The sequence below is a fragment of the Micrasema longulum genome, unplaced genomic scaffold (assembly GCF_059751315.1).
Source record: "Micrasema longulum isolate JH-2025_06_02 unplaced genomic scaffold, ASM5975131v1 h1tg001339l, whole genome shotgun sequence".
NCBI classification, from domain to species: Eukaryota; Metazoa; Arthropoda; class Insecta; order Trichoptera; family Brachycentridae; genus Micrasema; species Micrasema longulum.
In genome coordinates, this window is record NW_028278525.1 from 173,780 (window position 1) to 193,240 (window position 19,461).

General features: G+C 33.0%; 1 protein-coding gene across 1 annotated transcript; it reads right to left on the bottom strand.

Annotated features, from left to right (window-relative positions):
* Positions 1 to 19,461, bottom strand: LOC148275821 (uncharacterized). Its single transcript, XM_088235167.1, has 12 exons — positions 19,394 to 19,461; positions 18,384 to 18,586; positions 17,450 to 17,598; positions 16,468 to 16,598; positions 15,446 to 15,530; positions 14,089 to 14,181; positions 13,904 to 14,011; positions 12,617 to 12,707; positions 7,981 to 8,051; positions 5,125 to 5,339; positions 2,618 to 2,736; positions 1 to 199 (listed from the first exon to the last, which is right to left on the bottom strand). Exons 1-12 carry the CDS (start codon positions 19,459 to 19,461, stop codon positions 99 to 101), a joined length of 1,434 nt encoding a protein of 477 aa, XP_088091293.1. The 3' UTR covers positions 1 to 98.

Genomic DNA, 19,461 nt, shown 5'->3' on the forward strand with positions numbered 1-19,461 from the left:
GGGCGCTGTAACGGGATCCGAAACGTCGGAAATATTGCAAACGATACACGGTATTGTAAACTAAAAAACTTAAAAGGAGAATTTGCACATTTTAAGGTTCATCTATAAGCCCCAGCCCTTATAAAAAGGAAATAAAAAGCTTCCACTAAACTCAGCAGTGATGCTCCGAAAAACAGACCAACCAATCCTCCAATTGAAACTGAAATGAATAAAAATGTATTGTTATTACTTATTTATTTGGTTTTTTGTACATAATGTTATTGTACTAAAATTTTTTTTTTTCAAAAAGTAGGTAAATTGAATAAATAATATTATAGGTGATCCAGAGAATGTCTATTATGTTAAATATTTTTATCAACAATGTTTTGAGTTTGTTCAAATTTTTGTAGACAATGACTGGATTCAACTCCCTGGGGATCTGTTAATATTAACATATTACAATTATTACATTACATATTATACAATTGAATCCAGTCCTTATCTACAAAAATTTGGACAGACTCATAACATTGTCAATAAATCCACCTGGTTCATAAAGAAGTACAGAAATTAAAAAAAAAAATTTTTCATGCGTTGCTTAGTACCTACCTATATGGGTGAAATAATTCAATTACATAAATGTCACCTGCATAAATAAAGGTTTCAGCTCTTTAATTTCACAAACATCAACAGATGAAAGAATTGAATATAGATGCTCAAATATGGGTAGAATGGTGAATGTTTCGCAGTGTGTAAAGTGGCCACTTAAACCAGTCAATGACAGGTCATAAGCCCTGTAGATGCCTAGACTTCTATATTACCTTCTCTAAAATGTTCTTCATCTCTGTTGTAATATGTTGAAATATTTAAAAAAAAAAATATTTTGATTTATTTATTAATTCATAAGAAACCTTACTGTTTATAATATTATTGTACACATAGTAAGTTTGTTGTTTTTATCAGAATTTTTAGTTCTTTTTGTAATTTCTGTCTAATCGTTGTTTTTATATTGTGAAGTAAGTCATAGTACATTTTTGGCCCATTGTTCATATATCGGGATTGGCCTGTTCTTGTTTTGGCTCTTCGTATGTGGTAGTGTTGTGATTGTGCGTGTCAGTAAGTAAGTGTTTCTAGTTATTCAGTCCTTTTTTATACTTCTGTAGCGAATTTCGAATTTAAAAAATAAGTTTTTTTTTTTCCATTAACTTGTCATTTTATAATACATCATCCTTTTTATTATGTTTCTTTACATAATAATTGTTAAAAGTAAAAATATAATACGTCTATAAATGAATGATCTTATATGCTTGTCTCTAAATGAGTTTTTCCCAAAACTCTTTGGGAATATTACATAAAATTATGAACATTGATTTTCTGAAAAAAATTAAAAATTACGTTATAATTAATATTATCAATGTAGGCACTGTCGTTCACAATAAATGGCGACACGTATTAAAAAGGTGCATTTTTTGTACGTTTTTTTCCAATGTTAGCTTTTTTGCTGTTGCCGGGTTTATTACTTTTTCCGTAATTTGACGCCGGGGGCAGTTGAGGGATAGTAATATAAAACTACAGGTAGAAAAGTTCGTAAATTGCTAAGATCTTCAACAATAAAACAAGTCTCGAACAACCATAAATAAATTTTGAGTACCAAAGTTTTTTAGAATGCAACTAGTGTTATATAAATAATAATTTGTAGTTATATTTTTAGACTAGTACATTTTTTAATTAACAATATTGTGTTTTTCACTATTTCAGTATTTGGTTCACCGCAGTCACGTTAACAAAATGGTACAATCTTTTTTGCACGTCATTTAATTCCTGTGTGCTTCTAAAAAATTTAATCAGTCTTAAAAAAAACATATAAAATGGTCGGACTTATTATGCGAGTATCAAAACCTTTTAAACATGCAGAGGCATATGAAAAACTCTACAAAACATTTGTTCGTCCCCGGGTAGAATACTGTACTCCTATTTGGTCACCTTACTATAATGTAAGTATTAATAGACTAGAAAGGGTCCAACAATTTTTTTTTAAGCAGGTCGACTACCGGTTAAACATTAACCTTTCTAATCATGCTGAAAGTATGCAGTACCATGGAATAAACTCTCTTAAAAATCGAAGAATAATGTTGGACCAGTTATTTTTATTCAAATTAATAAATAATAAAATGGATTTTCCAAACCTAGAAAGACTTCCAATCCGTGTGCCATCTAGACCGACAAGACAAAATCTTTTGTTTTACACTGAAAACGCGTCAACAAACTATTTTGAACAATCTACAATACCTAGAATATGCGACCAATATAAAAATATATTTACCGAGGCTGATATTTTTTGTGACAATGTATGTAAATTTAGGTAATAAATTACAGAAATTTTGAGAGAAGCAGACATTTAACTTTATTATATTTTTTCATTTCGTTTATTTTACATTTATTATATTGAACATAATTAAAATTATTGTATTAAGTGTAACCAATTTTTATGGTGTGTGCATGAGTTTCTTACACTAATATACAAAGAAATTGGCAATATATGTGTACATACTGTTAGTTTACCTAATAAAATAAATAAATAAAAAGATTTTCAGTAAAAACGTATAAAATTAAACGCAATGTTTTTTAAAACGCTTACCGACTAGATCTAGATTACTTCTAACAACATTTCTTCTGTACTGAATATTGGGGAGACTAACCATCTTTATATTGACTATTCGGGAATAATCGGGATCTTCGTCTTCTAATTCTTCCAATCTGAAAACATATAAAACCACCAACTGATTTTTTTAAAATTTATTTATTTTTTTATACGCCTCCACTCGTTTGCGAGTGATTTTGGCTCTTAGAAACAAGAATAAGAAATTTAAAGAATATACGCTTCAGTGAACGACAAAAAAAAAACCCATACCCACGAAAAAATACAATATAATGTGAGGTAGTTAAAATCAGTATGAAAGAGTTATGTGACAATAAAATATTATTACCGTCTAAATTAAACGTAAACATAACATGAAGTTTTGGGCCAAAAGTAAAGAGGGACATTCAATTAGACTTATTATTTAAATTTGGCAAATAATATTTAACGAATTCAAATATTTTTATTATTTGTCCTTAAAAATTTAGTCAGAAGTAAATAAGTATCCAAATCATTCTGGGCGAGTAAAAATTTTACGTTAAGAGGGAACGTATTATATTCTTCACAAATATTTTGAAGGAATTCGCTTCTTTCGTAGAGGGGACAGTACTAACTGATTTAGTGATTGAAATAATTAAGCAGGTAATGTACATATATAATAAAAATATTGTAAATATTACTACTCTTTTTTATATATCATGTATTATTAGATTAACCGTGTATTAAATTGGCTCTAGTATTTTTTTATTTTTTTTTATGTAATAGCCGTAAATTCCCGAATAAAATAAAACGACTATTTCACCCTAGAAAACTTTTAAGAATTCAGGGCTTCGATTACAAACATTACCTTCATAGGTACATATCGATGCGGTATAAAGTAAAATCAATATTTATGTACGAAAATGTGTATGTTTATATGAAAATTTAAATGTACCTTCGTCAATAGCCTATATTTGAACATGTTTGTGTATGCATTTTCTATTTTTCATACAGGAAACGTAATTTTACTTAGAAGGTATATGAAATTAAAGACGAATGTTTACTTCCCATTATAATACGGACCCAGGGCTGGTATTCTGAACGCAATAGGGAAATATCACATTTTTTTACATTTTTCAAGTAATAAAGGTCTATGAAATACTCATACATCAAGTAGCAAAAAATAAACATTTTCAAATTTGTAATTTTGAATTCCCGTAAAAACAGTCATTCCATTGGTACATACATACCCCTAATACTCGTACTTCATGATCCATTATATTTGTTCCCGGTCATTGAAATTTGTTTAAAACATTATCACGAATCTTGACGTCACAACAACCAAGGCCAAACACGTCGCGTTTTTATAGCAACGTATTTTTACTAAATTACTTTTTACATTTATGTATGAAAACATTTCTCCACAATATCCATATTGATTTTAAAAATACAATTAATTATTCTAAATCCATTTCATATATTTGTATCTGTATTCGTAGTTTGTGATATTTCCCTATTGCTCGCGAAAAGATCGCGTTAAAAATGCGTTTTCTACGCTCGCTTTTGCGTTCAGAATACCAGTCTAGGTGTTTTATTTTTTATCGTTTTCTCTATGTGTATATCCTTTAGAAATAATTTGTTTTTTAATTAAAAAAAAAAAAACATTAAATATTTATTTTATTACCGACCGGTTTCGAAGCCCCACAAGCTTCCTTGTCAAGATTTAATTTTTTACATTATTAATTATTTCTAAGTAACTAAGTGCTATTATTTTAGTTATACAGGGTGTTCTTTAAACCCTGTCACATCCGAAACCACGATGATCAGTATGAGCAAGAAGACATATTGGCACATTAAAATATTTTTTTAGAACAACTAAATTCTTACAAAATAAAATATAGAAAAAAAACAAACGGTTGCTTACTTCTGCAGGGGAGAAACGAGGAGGAGAGAGGGGGGAGTCTGATACATCGTCAACGACACGGCCGCACCCCCCTCGCTTCTCGCCTGCAGAAGTAAGCAACCATTTGTTTTTTTTAAATATTTTATTTAAAAAAATGTCTTCGTTCTAAATATTTTTTTAAATATGCTAATATGTCTTCTTGCCCATACTGATCATCGCGGTTTCGGATGTGACAGGGTTTAAAGAACCCCCTGTATAATAAACAACCACAAAGTTAGAGCTTTATACACATTAAATTATTTATTTTCATTTATAGCCAAAATCCCCCACAGACGAGCAGGCCTTTGATAACTTCAAAGTAAGTAGACCCTTATTTGATGACACCGTATTTGTCTCGACGCAATTTCAAAAATATTTCTTTTCGATATTCGGATAGAAATTCCAGTAACATTTTGTTTTATTTCTGTACCGTCATCCTTATTATTTTCCTTTAGCATCTCAAATCAAATTTTATGTAAACTTTTCTTTCGGTCAATACATAGCAATAATTGTACCATGGAAAAACTTCTTCTGTGGGTGTTCTTGAAGTAACAGAACAAACTAAATATTGGAAACAGCAACTCACTCATATTCGTTAAAAAATACTCTTCTCAATTCAATTTCTTCGCAAGATGGCAGACAGTGTTTACAAAACTCGTTAAGTCGTTCTGGGCTCAGTAATTTTCTTTCAGCAGCTGTAAGACATAAAACATATAAATGTGATAATATGTTCATTGATTTCTTTAAAAAAAATATACAAACATTGTGTTTGGACCAACTCTCAACTGAATCTATATCTACCTACCCGCCCCACTTTCCATTTCCTAGCGCACTCGATGTAACAATACTTCCACGTGTGTCAGAAAAACATTAAATCATTAGTACTAATCAAACATCAAACAAGTTAAGTGCTTTCAAAGAATTATTTAACAGGCGGGCTGTGACAGCGTCCATACAAGATGTGCCAGCGTCTCACGACCGCCAGCTTCAGCAGCCAGGTTCCAGCACACGTCACGCCTCATCATCAGCAGGTTAGTGGAGTTGCGCAACCTTCCTTCCCCAACAATACAGTCCGCTATCTAAATTTTCCTCTTCTTAGGACAAGGTAATCTTCACACCTCGGCCATTCATCAACACATTGGTTGATTTCTCACGAATTTCATTTAAGATTTTCAACCTTTTAACTTGCAATAAAATAGCGAAAGGACCGCCCATTTGAACATTTAATATGCGTAATATTATAAATAGCGTGTTTCGGTAAACAAATCAACTATTAATTATTTTACCTCACATCTTTTAATTATTAACAACATATTTAACATTATTTTAACATATATCACTGCAACATTAAATACATTAACCGATTTATTATATTTGAGTATTGTGAACGCAATTCAATACACTGCCTTCTGTAAACTTCACATATACGGGTAAAACAGTGCCACCTAGAGTTAAAATTCTATTCTAACCTTAGAGTATATACATTTTATAGAGTCCGTACTATTCCAAAAGTTTGTAAGAATTTTTGTAAAGGGGGCGTGGTCGTTTGTTTAGTGAAAACGTTTTTCGTTTCCAGATGTTTTTAAAACAGGGTTGTCACAAATTCACGACTTAAGGCGATTTTTTACAGATATTGGTAGGGACTGTAGGGAGTAGGAAGTACAATAAAAACGTTTATTTCAATTTAGTAACAAGTTTACTAAAAACATTTTTAATACATAAAAGTCAGCAATAATAAACATTATAAATGACATTGTTGAGTACATAAATTAATTTTAAAAACAAATATGCAATTACATATAATAAACAAGTAAAACTGCAATAAAGTAAATTTATTGAGTTTGAAAATTAACCAATTTGTTAAAATATTGACTTGCTCTGACGGCAGGTTGTAACTTACATCTTTAAAAACTGGTTAAACGGGGTCTCCGATTCCAAAATATTTTCCGAATTCGTTGTTTGATTTGAAAACTGAAAAGAGAAATCTCTATTATTTTTTTTGTTTAAACTTGTATCTTTGGATAGAGTGAAGATACCACTTCCAATTTGGTGATTTGGAGAAATCACGCCGTTTCACCGAAGAAGTAGGCAGAGAGGATATAACACCATATCACTCTGTCTTTGCACGAGATCTCGCTTCTTCTACATTCATACATCTTCTCACGCACGTACACTGATTTTTCCGACTTTATGGTATATAAATATAAAATAAATGTATATTTACCAATAGCGAGTTAGGTTTTTGAAAACAGGGGGGTACAGCACCATTTATTACATGTACCAAATAATTTGTTTTTGTCGAAATTAATGGACAGAAAGTGGTTGGAACACACCCAATTGTTATTTTCAGGAGACAATTGTTCCGTCCTGTCTTATGGATCCATTTATTTCGCCTTATATTATATATCGGGAATCCAAAAAAAAAAACATTAATTAACTATATTATGCCCATAAATTTAATGATAAAATGATTACACTAATAAATAACATTTAATTGAAAACGTAATATTTTAAGGTAATGCACAGCCCTGGCATTTTTAATTATAAGAGCCGCCCAAAAAGTGGTCATAAAAATATTCGAAATTGGCGCAGATGTATTGTCATCTCTTTTAGTTACGTTCAATAAACGACAATTTTACATTATTTCAGTGATATAAAAAGAGAAAGAATTATTTCTAGATGTCGGTTGACTCGGTAAAAGGTCGTCGAGTTTGCGTGTCTTGAACATATAAAGAAATATTTGGATTGAAACGATTGAAAAAAAATATTTAAATCACATAAATCCATTGTATAAGGTATTTGAATTACACAGAAACAAATGCTATAATAATTGCTCAAATGATAGTACAAAAATAGTGGTGCATTTATGTTGAAAACTACCAAAAAACGTATTAATTTTAAAATGTATAATATTAAATACCTGTGATAACTGAAGCGTTTTCTTCCTTTTCCAGTTCTATTTGAACATCTTTTCATGGCACAAGTCGACATAATGAATTTTGATGTAATTAGCACTAAATACTTTAAACAATCATAAAAATACTGACAGAGCGTTTGACAGTTCGAAACAATACTGGCCGCCTACGTAAAAATGAGCATCGTAAAATTCTAAATTCGACTACAAAACAAAAAATGAGGACCGTAACCACAGATTTTTTTTGTCTCCCTTTCTCTCATTTAGAACATATTGTAAAAAATGAGTCCGCTATAACCGGCAACATGCATTGGATTGGTGAAATGTTTTGTTATCCCTATACAAATGTATATACTATAAGATTATAACAATCATTGTACAAATTTACAATTTAACATTACAATGGCATACATCAAAGAAGCTGAAGGTGCATTGAATCATTCCACGGCAACGTAAAATAAAAATTAAACTAAAAAATTATATCCAAGATCAAATAAATATATTTAAAGGATGAGTAAATTAATCTACAGAATATATATAGTACTTCCCATGAACGGCCAAACATCCGGAGCCCGTGTAGTTACATAGAATATCTTCGTCTGAAAGAAATTACATATATTCAAAACATTCGTTCATTTATCTGTGCAAACATCAAGCCAGAAATTCCAGTTAAACTTTGTGGAAGATCTGGTTCGAAGAATTAAATGATACGCTAAATGTCATAAAACCAGGGTTACTACGAATAATTACCGGGGCTCCGATTACAATGGAAGTTAACAGAGAAACCTTCAGTTTTCCATAAAATAAAATCGATTTTATTTACGAAAATGTGTACGAAAATTTACAGCATCGTCTTTGGTAACCTGTAATGAACAGGTCCAAAGATTATATTTCATATAAATATATCAAAATTTCAGTACAGGAAATTCAATTTTACTTTATGGACTACTGAAGATAGCTCTGTTAATTTCCCATTGTACTACGAGCCCAGGTTTGTATACAGCCTTGTTCTGTCAATAGTAAAGTAATAAGAAAAATAACATTAAAAAAATAACATGGAGATTGGTCATCAATGTTTTGAGTTTGTCCGAATTTTCGTAGACAAGAACTGGATTTAATCCCCTAGGGTGCCGTTAACTCTCTCAGTACCAGCGTCATTCCTCAGGTACACGAAGAAAAAAATCATATCTCGTTATTTTCGTAATCAATCTACCCCATATTTTCCATGCATCTAGCCAGAGATATTCTTTACAAGTCAATATTTTTTTTGTTAGTAGTCCACGCTTGTTCTGACATTTGGGATTTATTACGATTGTTTTCTTATTTATTTTATAATTAAAAAAAACTTCACAATTACTAAGTTTTAATTTTTTACTTAATATGAATTGTGATTGAACTGACTAATAAATATGTATAACGTTTTTTACCATTTTTTATATGAAAAAATATAAAACAGTAATATATGCCTTTTGTACTCTGTATTTTACACTCTCTGAGCCCTAATGTTATTTATAAAGTACACGTTTTCTTTGTAAACTATACAAGCTTAAAAAAAGTTTAAATAATTTAAAAAATAATAGAATTTATAAATGCAAAAAAAAAACTTTTTTTCTCTGGTACTGAGGGGTTAATATCAACATATTACAACTGAGATAGAAAACATTTTAGAGAAGGGAATATAGAAGCCTAGGTATCTACAGGTTTACGACCTGGCTGGTTTGAGTGGCCACTTTACACACTGTAACATTCACCATGTCTGAACATTCATATTTTTTCAATTCTTTTTTAGTGAGTCATAGAGCGGAAACCTTTGATGTTGGAAAGAGATTAATCTGATTGAATTATTTCACATACTAGGCAACGCCTGAAAACAATTTTCCAATTTTTCAACTTTTTCTTGGACCAGCTGGTTTTATTACAATATTTTGAATTTGTCCAAATGTTTGATGACAAAAGACTGGATTTTTCCCCCTAGGGAGTCATTAAGATTAACAAATCACAAAAGTATAAATATAAATCCATTTTCCTAGGCATCGTATGCCATGCAGCTGGCTGTTGGGCACACCGATGTGAGTTGCAATATTTCAGGCGAATTATTTCAAGCTGACAAAGGCAACCTCTTCTGGCTCTTTCTAGAGCATATAGGACATGCTCTACGGATGCACTTCCGGTTCTAACGAACTTGTTTCCTTTGGATCTGGAGGTTTAGCGACGATCTACAAATTTCCACCGAAAAAAAGGCGTTCCTCTGTTATTGGTGGCGTCCGTCTACTCCCATTCCTTGGAATGTCTCAACGAATATTAAAAAAAATGTCTTTAAATGCTCTTCTATCAAGAAGCATCAGCTTGGCGATGGGAATCTTCCCCTTCAGGGAGGGTTACCTTTCTTTTTTTTCCTTCAATCCGTCAGCGCTTAAAATCTTCTTGGGTTATCCTCGATCACTGGACTACGCAGTTTTTATCAGGTTATGGTAAATTTAATCAAAAATTATTTGTTTTATATATTGTTGACTCCCCTTCGTGCTGCTGCGGATATCCTAACCAATCTTCTGAACACATCCTGTGGTCTTGTCCCTTTCCCCTTCTCTATGATTACCGAATGGAGTTTCTCGCTACTATCCGTGGCCCTGTTATAGATCCTGTCGGATGTACAGATCTGGTGGTTTCAAAAAGAATTTCAAGGCTTTTAAAAAGTTTTGTAATCATTTCGGCGAATTGATCATGTCCAATCAATTTAATCCTAGTCAGTGAAGAATTCACTTCCCTCTTTTCTCAATCCAACGAAATTCATATAATGTACTTCTGGATCACCTTCTTGATACCAGATTACAGAGAGCTCCTTCGGGCAGCTTCTCTCGTTCGGCAACGAGCAACTTTTCCGTGTATGTGGCCACCGCCAAGGATACTTATGTCCTCAAATGCGGTGTGCGGTATGCGGTGGGCAAGCTGTAGATGCCTTGACTTCTGTACTACTTTCTCTAAAATAAAAGACATAGGGGTCTTTTTGTCCTAACTTCTACGTGTTTTTTTACTTGCGCGATTTATTTAGTGGCTACTTCGAGTGAAAACCCTGAAAAAAGAAACCGAGTGGAGATCATTCGGCCTCATGATGTACTGGTTTCTGCGTTTGCCTGCCCTTAAGGGGACCAGAAAGGTTTGAAATTTCGAAAAAACAATATTTGTTTTTTTACATAATCGGTAAATAGAAAGAACAGAGTGCTTGTAATCTTGTTCCAAAACTTGAACTGTTTTTTTTAAACATTATTTTCCGCTAGTTTTGCCACGATGACTCAAGAACGGCTAAAGATATCGACTTGATTTTTTTATTTATTGAACTAACCCCAAATAACTAGAATTTTTCGTTTTTACTAACTATTTTTTTATTTCTTGGCCGCCATTGCTCTAATTTATACGATTCTTTACAGGATTTAGGTTCATTCTATAAAAGAAAATCTCGTCAACAAAATGACGCTAAGAAAATTTTAAAAACTCCTACTTTTACACCCGGAATCGCGGCAAGAAAAAATCAGTTCGTGAGTTGCGCGGTCGCCTTTAGATAATTTATATCTTTATATATTTTATATGTATATTTAATACCACCTAATTATTTTGGTTTTTGAAAACTTCGAAGCTTGTTTTGTTCATCACAACCGTCATTCGAATCTCACCCAGTTTTCAGCCGTTGGAACCTTTCTGTAGCTCAATCATAATTAACTATCGACGTGCTTAAAAACATTGTTAGAATTTGAGCGATCACAATGAACAATAATGAACATGATTAAGTTATCGTCGTCATAAGACAACGCGTGTCTAATCTCTAAGTCAACGCTCGTGTCGGTTTGTTTTTTGTTTTCCTCGAAAATAAATACAATTTATTGGCGAAAAATTGGCGTTTACTTTAAAAAATAATACAATATATTGCATTTGCAAAACATTAAGGAGTATCTAACACAAAAAAGTGAAAATTAAATCACAATTACTATGGCGACTGTTTTTCTTGACATTTGGCTTGCCAACCGTCGGCTAAATGCAATAAATAGCATGTTAAATAATAAATAAATAAATATAAATAGCAGTTTTAGAATATTTTCTATATTTACACCGGTGAAAATCAAATATGTGATTACGCAGCAGGATTATACGTCGCGAAACGTAAATATGTTGACATTTAATATTAGCTGTTCACGGATGTTCCATTGTGATCGCGAATACGATAAACAACCATGGTGAGAAATTTTTATCACGTTGCTTATTAGCACGTCGATAGTTTTTTGTGATTGAGCTACTGGTCCCCTTAAATTAATAAAAAAATACCATAGTGCAATAGAGCAATCACTTAATCTGTCTTCATCGGAGAGACGTAGAACTGAGATGGACCTTATATGCATTTTCAAAATACTTAATGCTTTAAGTGATGTCCCATCTCTGTTGCAATCAATTTCTTTTCATGTTCTCAACCGTGTCACCAGAAGTCAAAATCTGCTATTTATAAAATCGTCTTAGAGCAACTTTGGTTTTTATTTTTTAAACATTTAAACATTTTTTAAACATTTTTTTTATTTTTTTTTGCACCACAACAGGCCAGGAGGCCTAATTACAGTGGTGAATTACATCACAGAGCACCCAGGCTTGAGGAAAATCACATTTTAATTTTTGTGTTCTCACCGGGAATCGAACCCGGAACCTCCCGTGCGTGAGTCAAGCGTCTTGACCACTACACCACAGAGGCCGCCGCTTTTATGCCCTAATGTCCAAAATGTGTAGATTAGTCAATACATCACACGACTTGGAATTCTTTGGGATAGATCTTCCGGCTTTTCGCAGATCTCTTCGCGACTAAACAGTGTGGGATGAAGTTGGATTGGCATGGTTTAGCTCGAAGTCTTAGGTCTTTTGTTTTATGAATATATTGTATACAATAATTGTTTTGACTTTGTTTGTCTTTGCTTAATAGTTTTATGTTCTTTTTGTTCAGTTTCTTGCATTTATGTTTCTTCATGTAACTGTTGAAATTGGCTTCGGACGTATATATAATAAATAAATAAATAGTGCAACGAAAATCGACCCACTTTATGTAATTTTATCGTTCTGTGTGGATTTTTACAGTCGGATAAAATCGGCCATTATCTCTCTTTCCGTTTTTCATCACAAATAAAGGACTTACATATGGAATCTCTGAGGTGATTTATACATCGGCACTTCTCAAACATAAACTCAGTCTCACAATTTATGATACATGTTGAATGTCCGTAAATCTAGAAAAAAAGCAAAAAATACCACATTAAAAACTAATTTCGAGACGGAGAACAATTCGAGAAGGGAAAATGAATGTCCGGGGATTTACAGGACTTCCATAAGACTGTACAATGTATTTTTTACTTTGGAATCAGTGGGGTCCCAATTAGAAAAATATTACTCGTTCTAGGAGCCTCACCAAAGTTATTACTGAGCATCCCAACCAAGGAACGCAAAATGATAAATATATAAGAACTTTACTAATATTTGTATTGCCACCGAAAAATGTGAAAAATAAAATACTAGGTAACACAATGGGGAACTTCAGCCCTACGGGAAATCGGGTAAAAAATGTTTTCTTGCGCGCGGTAAAAATTAAAGTGTAAAATCGAACGTCAAAGTTTCTTGAAAATGCACGAAAAAAATATTAAAAACCAAATACTTTTAACGACGTCACTAGTACATATGAATCAACCAATGATAAGAGAGTTGCGGAAGATTTCCAGTTTATTTGCCGTCAACTGAAAAATCGGCGGAACTGACCGAGAAGAAGCGGAAGAGAATTTGTGACGACACGCGCGGAGTAATTTCAGAAATGCAAAATTTAAATAGAGCTGATAACACGATTCGGCCTGGTGGCGTAATGCTCTGTGCGTTTGCCTACCATGCGAGAAGTCTCGGGTTCGATTCCCGACATGGTTGATATGAAATATTTTCTTAAAAGGGTGTTTTCACACTACAATATTTCACAGTCCCTAGATTGGTACCTGAAGCGTAAGACCGATCACCTTACCTTTATGTAATAAAAATAATCAAGATTCGCTACGATTGGTGTACCAATGCAGTGCCTTATGCACCAATAGGTGCGGAAAGGGAATGACGATGATGATTATACGACACAAAAAAAATGTCTGGGTTAAATACGCTTTTTAAAAATAAAAATAATAAAACCACTGAACTTCCTCATTATGTGTGAAAATCTACTGTACCCACTATAATTTCAATAAATCAGAGTATCTATCAAATTGGAAACGCTCATATAGGATTCAGGTACTATTTCACACTCAGAACTGCATTCTTCACCCGCCCGGACACACAATGAATTGATAATATAAATGCAAATAGTAATTTAGACAAAAAAATTATGGCTTAGTTTAATAGTCTATTTACAAATAAAAGATAATAATAAAAATCACTGAACTCTCTCATTAAATACCTGAAAAGATTTTCCGAATTCGCTAGGGACTATTTCATTAGGAAATCGACATTTTCTTATGTCAAAATCCAACTGCGTCACCTCTTGATCATTCGCCATTTCAATTACCTAAAATAAAATATTAAAAAACGTATCAAAAACACATTTTCACAAAGCTAGGACATTTTGCTAAATCATTAACTTACTCTGAATATAAAATTGATATTATCTTCCGCTTCAAACTGCATGTCTGGTTCGGTTTTAACCCACGGAATGTCATCTCCACCGTGGATATAAACCTGAAATAAATTTAAAAAATAAATAAATCTTATTCATCGGTTTTCATACTGTTACTGGGTGTACACATGAGTTTAAATAGTGTTATTTAAATAAGCTTAAATACATAATATATTTTTTTTATTTTATTTTTTAATTTTATTTATTTGGATAACCAACAGCTATAATTACATCATATTTATATAACAAAACAAATAACAAATAAGCCAATTACAGGTTTTCACAAGTAGCATCACAGTAAGTTAAAAAAGATTCTCGAACATAAAATGAATAGTAATTAAATGTAAATTTAAAAGAAAAGAAAAAAAATACTACGAGTTATTTTGAAAGCAAACGCCGCACGTTATTAAGATTATTTTCAAATAAATCTATGTTAAATGATTTATTTATTACATTAAAATTATTAAAAGTTCGCCATAAATATGAATTTTGCCTATAATTAGATGAAACAAGAGGTATGTGAAGAAGAGGGTTATTTCTTAAAACTTTGGAAGGAACATTGATAGAAAGTTTGCAAAGTAGTTCAGGACAGTCAATTGAACCAGAGGCAATTTTAAGTAAATAAATTATATCCGCTATTTCACGACGTTTTTGCAGAGGCAGTAGGTGATGTTTTTTACATATATGTATATACTGGTCAGATTTGAACTCAAGTTTCAACCGGAAACACATGAACTTTACGAATTTTTTTTGAATATTTTCAATGCGTGATATCTGCACATTGTACATAGGATTCCATATTTGTGATGCATATTCTAAGTTGCTTCGCACAGTAAAGGATTTTAAGTGTCTTTGCCATAGTGAACGACGTAGAGCTACGCATAACAAAGCCAAGCGCACGCGATGACTTTTTTATGATGCTGTCAACATGGGCGTCAAAAAGTAATTTACTATCATGGAAGACACCTAGATCCTTTACACATAATGAGCGTTGGAGGTTTTGACCCTTAAGCACATAGTTAGTACGTAAAAATTTTACTTTGCGACTAAATGTAATAACTGTCGTGGCTCTTCTTCGATCAAGTTCTAGATTATCCTGTCCTGGTGAACCTGACGATTGTCAATTAGGACGCATGAAAAACTAATTAAAAATATCTAAAAAAAAATTGTAGGTGCGTAGACGATATACTGATCTTATGGGTTGGCACAAGATGTCAGCTTGATGTTTATCTTAAAATTATACTCACTCAACAATTCGTTTCCATTCAAATTGGAATTAAGAGGAGACACAATTCAATTGAAGTAAAAACATTAATATGAACTTACATTTAAATCTTTGTACTTCAAGAAGGAGAGATAACCCGGACCAGTAGATATGTTGGATTTGAAAATGGGAACACTCCCTGATAACCTGGAAATGTTAATTTTTTTTTAGTTAATTTGTAAATAATACCGTTTCGGGAAGACAGTGTGTATTTTTCAAATCAGTTTTTTTTTACTTTGACTATAATTTATTATGAAATATTATTACTATGTAATAAAAATACTTTAATCATACTAAATTTTAAACATCACAAAAATTATATAACCCTTAAGTCTCATGTTGGGATTCCTTAAAGGATTAAGCAAACCCTTCAGAAAACAGAAACTATTTAGAGGTTTGATGAAAAATGCTCGGAATTTTAAGAACCAACTTTTTTTCCAGATCGATATACGTATTTGTGACAATTCTTTCAATTTTCGGCCAATTTGGACGCGTAGCTGGTTTTTGATATAGAAAATTATTAAAGTTATTCCAGAACAAAAATGGCGGACGCCCGCTCACATCTCGCGGCTGGTTCGCGACTTTCCGATAAAAAAAAAGAATACATTATAGCCACTGTATACCGGACTTGCGACTTTTTCCTTTTCCCAAAGATGAAGAGCAATGAAACACACCATACACCTTTGGCCCCGCATGTATCGTAAATACTGACGAAATAACGAGGTAGACATGTTTTATGATCATGATCAACTTTTGCGAATAATCTCTGAGGAATAAATTAAAAAATGTGAAAGAAAAATTTGTCCAACACACGTCAAATGCCAAATATAATTATATATATTCTATGTAATTCTGAAATTGGGAATATACGAGTATGCATGTGGAATTGTATCGACGATTATCTACAAATTGCATATTTTTTTTAAAGTACGTATCTTTGTTAAATTTCCAAATAACAAACTAAATTTAAACGTTGAAATATAAATAAACGAGTACATAAGTCTAATACAAATTTATTAGTAGAATTTTGAATTTATTATGTTGTTAGAATTGTTAGATAATAAAATTTGTTTATTAAATTTACCGACTTTGAAGGGTGTTGAAGGAATAGCATGTGCCGAAATCAGAATCCAATGGTAGAAAGTGTTGACAGCAGTCGATAGGATCTCCCATCCATCTGCAGTCGTGGATAAGGGACGAACACGGATTCCTGATCTAATAATCAAATAAAACATTCAAACATAGGCAGAATGGTGAATGTTACTCAGTGTGTAAAGTGGCAACTTAAACCAGCCTAAAAATTGCCTAGACTTCCGTGTTCTCTTATCTAAAATGTTCTCCATCTATGTTGTGATATTTCTTTTTTTTTCAACATAAATTCAATTTTATTGGACCTAAATAACGACTCCTAAATCAAAATATTTTAGATGCTAAATTGGGACAAAATATCAGGCCAGGAATTCTTAAGCAATAGCTCGATATTATGAAGGTGTAATACTCTCCGATAGCAATAGTATTTGCCTCTTAAACCTAGTTTTCCTAATGTGAAAGATGTCGATCATCATGTCCTGACTGCTCTTTCAATTGGCATGAACAGGGGTAGGTTGATTCTGGAAGCCGTGAGGTAAAACAGCCGACGCTGTCGGAGACATCCATCCAGACCATAAAAATATAGTATTTTCGAAAATGGCTGACTTCTCGATTTAATCTCTTTTCAGTCTCAAAAAATGGGTCAGTGTAAACCCATCCCCTCTAAGTTGCAAACTGTTAGTCCCCATTAAGCCCTTAGAAGAATGCAGTGAGAATGATTCACGGGTAACATTCTCCTTATGTTTATGTTGCTACTTTTAATATCATTTGACCAATTCAATAGGCGTGCTTGGTACCTTATATTCGTCGGTAACGAACACGCTCTATCCATCTATCGTTAAAATTCAAGCGATATGCCGGTCAATATCCATGTCAACTGACCGATAGCACATAACCGTTCAATTGATTCTTGTTCTATCTCATACCTCCATCAAATTACCTAATTCTTTAAAAATAATTTGAATTGATTTTCTTACCTGGTCTGCAATCGTCCTGAAGTTGACGGAGCAGTTGACATTTTCATGGCATGGCTGATTGCAGAGATCACAACTTGACACACCGAAGCACATGTCGGCAAACATTTTCTTATAGTCGTAATTATACTTGAGTTTACTCATAAATTCCGCTAAAAGAAAACTAATTGTTAGTAACTAGAAATACGGCCCATAAGTAAATTAAGCGATCGGAATGTAAAAAAGAAGAATCTGTTATTCAAAATATTGCCAGCATCACACACAATATTCAAACTTGTTTTGGGTAGTGTGTTGTTTATAGCTTCATCGCTTCACCACAAAAATGACAATAAATGTACTACTGAGAAATTGCGACACGGTACAAACTACTAGTGCATAAAAATGATCATTTTATTCTACACAACACATCGTTTACCCTGAAGACATCGGACCGAATCCAATCAATACAAAATCCCCCAAAAAAGACGATACATATTGAAAGCAGTGACCACGAAAATCAACGCACAAAAATAGTTATTGTTTCAAGTGGGAGAAAAATTGATAGGAAGACCATTGGTCTTTAAAACGCTTTTCGAGTATGTAGCCGTGCAGATTTTGCAAGTGAGGAAAAAATCATGCTCCACAGGTTTACAATGCGGCGCGGCGCGTTGAATGAAAAGCTTTAATATAAAAAAATATATCAATGTAAAAGAGCCCTATTCCCTTGCCCAAAATACGGTTTTTTACAACGTACGGGCAATGCACACGACATCTTCAGTATATTAATTTAGTGACACTTCTTCAGATAACATGTGCTGCAAGCAAAAAACATGTTTATTTTAATGTTCTTAAGGTTGAATTTGGAGTTTATTAATATCGGTTAGGCACTAAGTAAACGAGCCTCAAACGTTTAGAGAAAAAAAACTACGATCAGTTCGTTCAGTGTTGGAAGACTTACGGTACAGAGTTTCCAGTTTCTGGAGAGTGGCCTTGTATCGATACTTCTCGCAGACAGTGACGGCGGGGAAGGGGGTCTGCCAGGTCAAGCGACTGGTGTCGGGAGTGAAGCTGAGGGGAGCTTCTCGAGCACTACGGACTGCACTGCGCAGAAGGGAGCAGAATGCCCACGCGCTCGCGGCGAGAGCCAGGATCCAAAATAGCCTAGAGAAGAGAAATACAAACTGGAATACATTCATAGAAGCATAATGCAGAAAACCAAATACGCTGGATAAGATAGACTTTGGATGTGTTTTTGTTTATGTGCCATGCCAAAACGTCGAAACTTTGCGTATTAGCGCAAGACTGACAACAGAGAGTGATGTATAAACACGATAAAATAATGCGAGAGATAATTTTTTTCCCCGCCGACAGTCTCCGAATTAACATGTGACATTAAATATATTTTAAGCTCTACATTATAAAATTATTCTTGCCATTTGTAAATTCATTGAAAATAAATATTATTTTTTACATTTACATTACATTTTTTTTGCACCACAACAGGCCAGGAGGCCTAATTACAGTGGTGAATTACATCACAGAGCACCCAGGCTTGAGAAAAATCACATTTTAATTTTTGTGTTCTCACCGGGAATCGAACCCGGAGCCTTCCGTGCGTGAATCAAGCGTCTTGACCACTACACCACGGAGGCCGATTATGCAAGTTATCCTAATCGCGTATTATCGACAGACGCCGTGGCGCAGTTGGTTAGACGACTAACTGTGAAAATGGCGTTGCGGGTTCGATTTCTGCCAATTGCAAGAAAGAAATTCAAGAAATATATCAATTTAATGGCTCTAATTTTTACCGCGCGCAAGAAAAAAATTGTGTATCCAATTTCCCGTAGGGCTGAAGTGCCTCATTGATTATTAAACAGAAAATAAATATTTACATACCTGCAAAACCAACTTCTCCGTTCTTCGCTGATAAACTTTAATCCATGCAAGCTACTATTGTCACCAAAATACAATATTTTCCTCGACGTCTTCCACAGCAAGTTGAATAAGACTCTCTTCACTGATTTCTTGGCTATCAT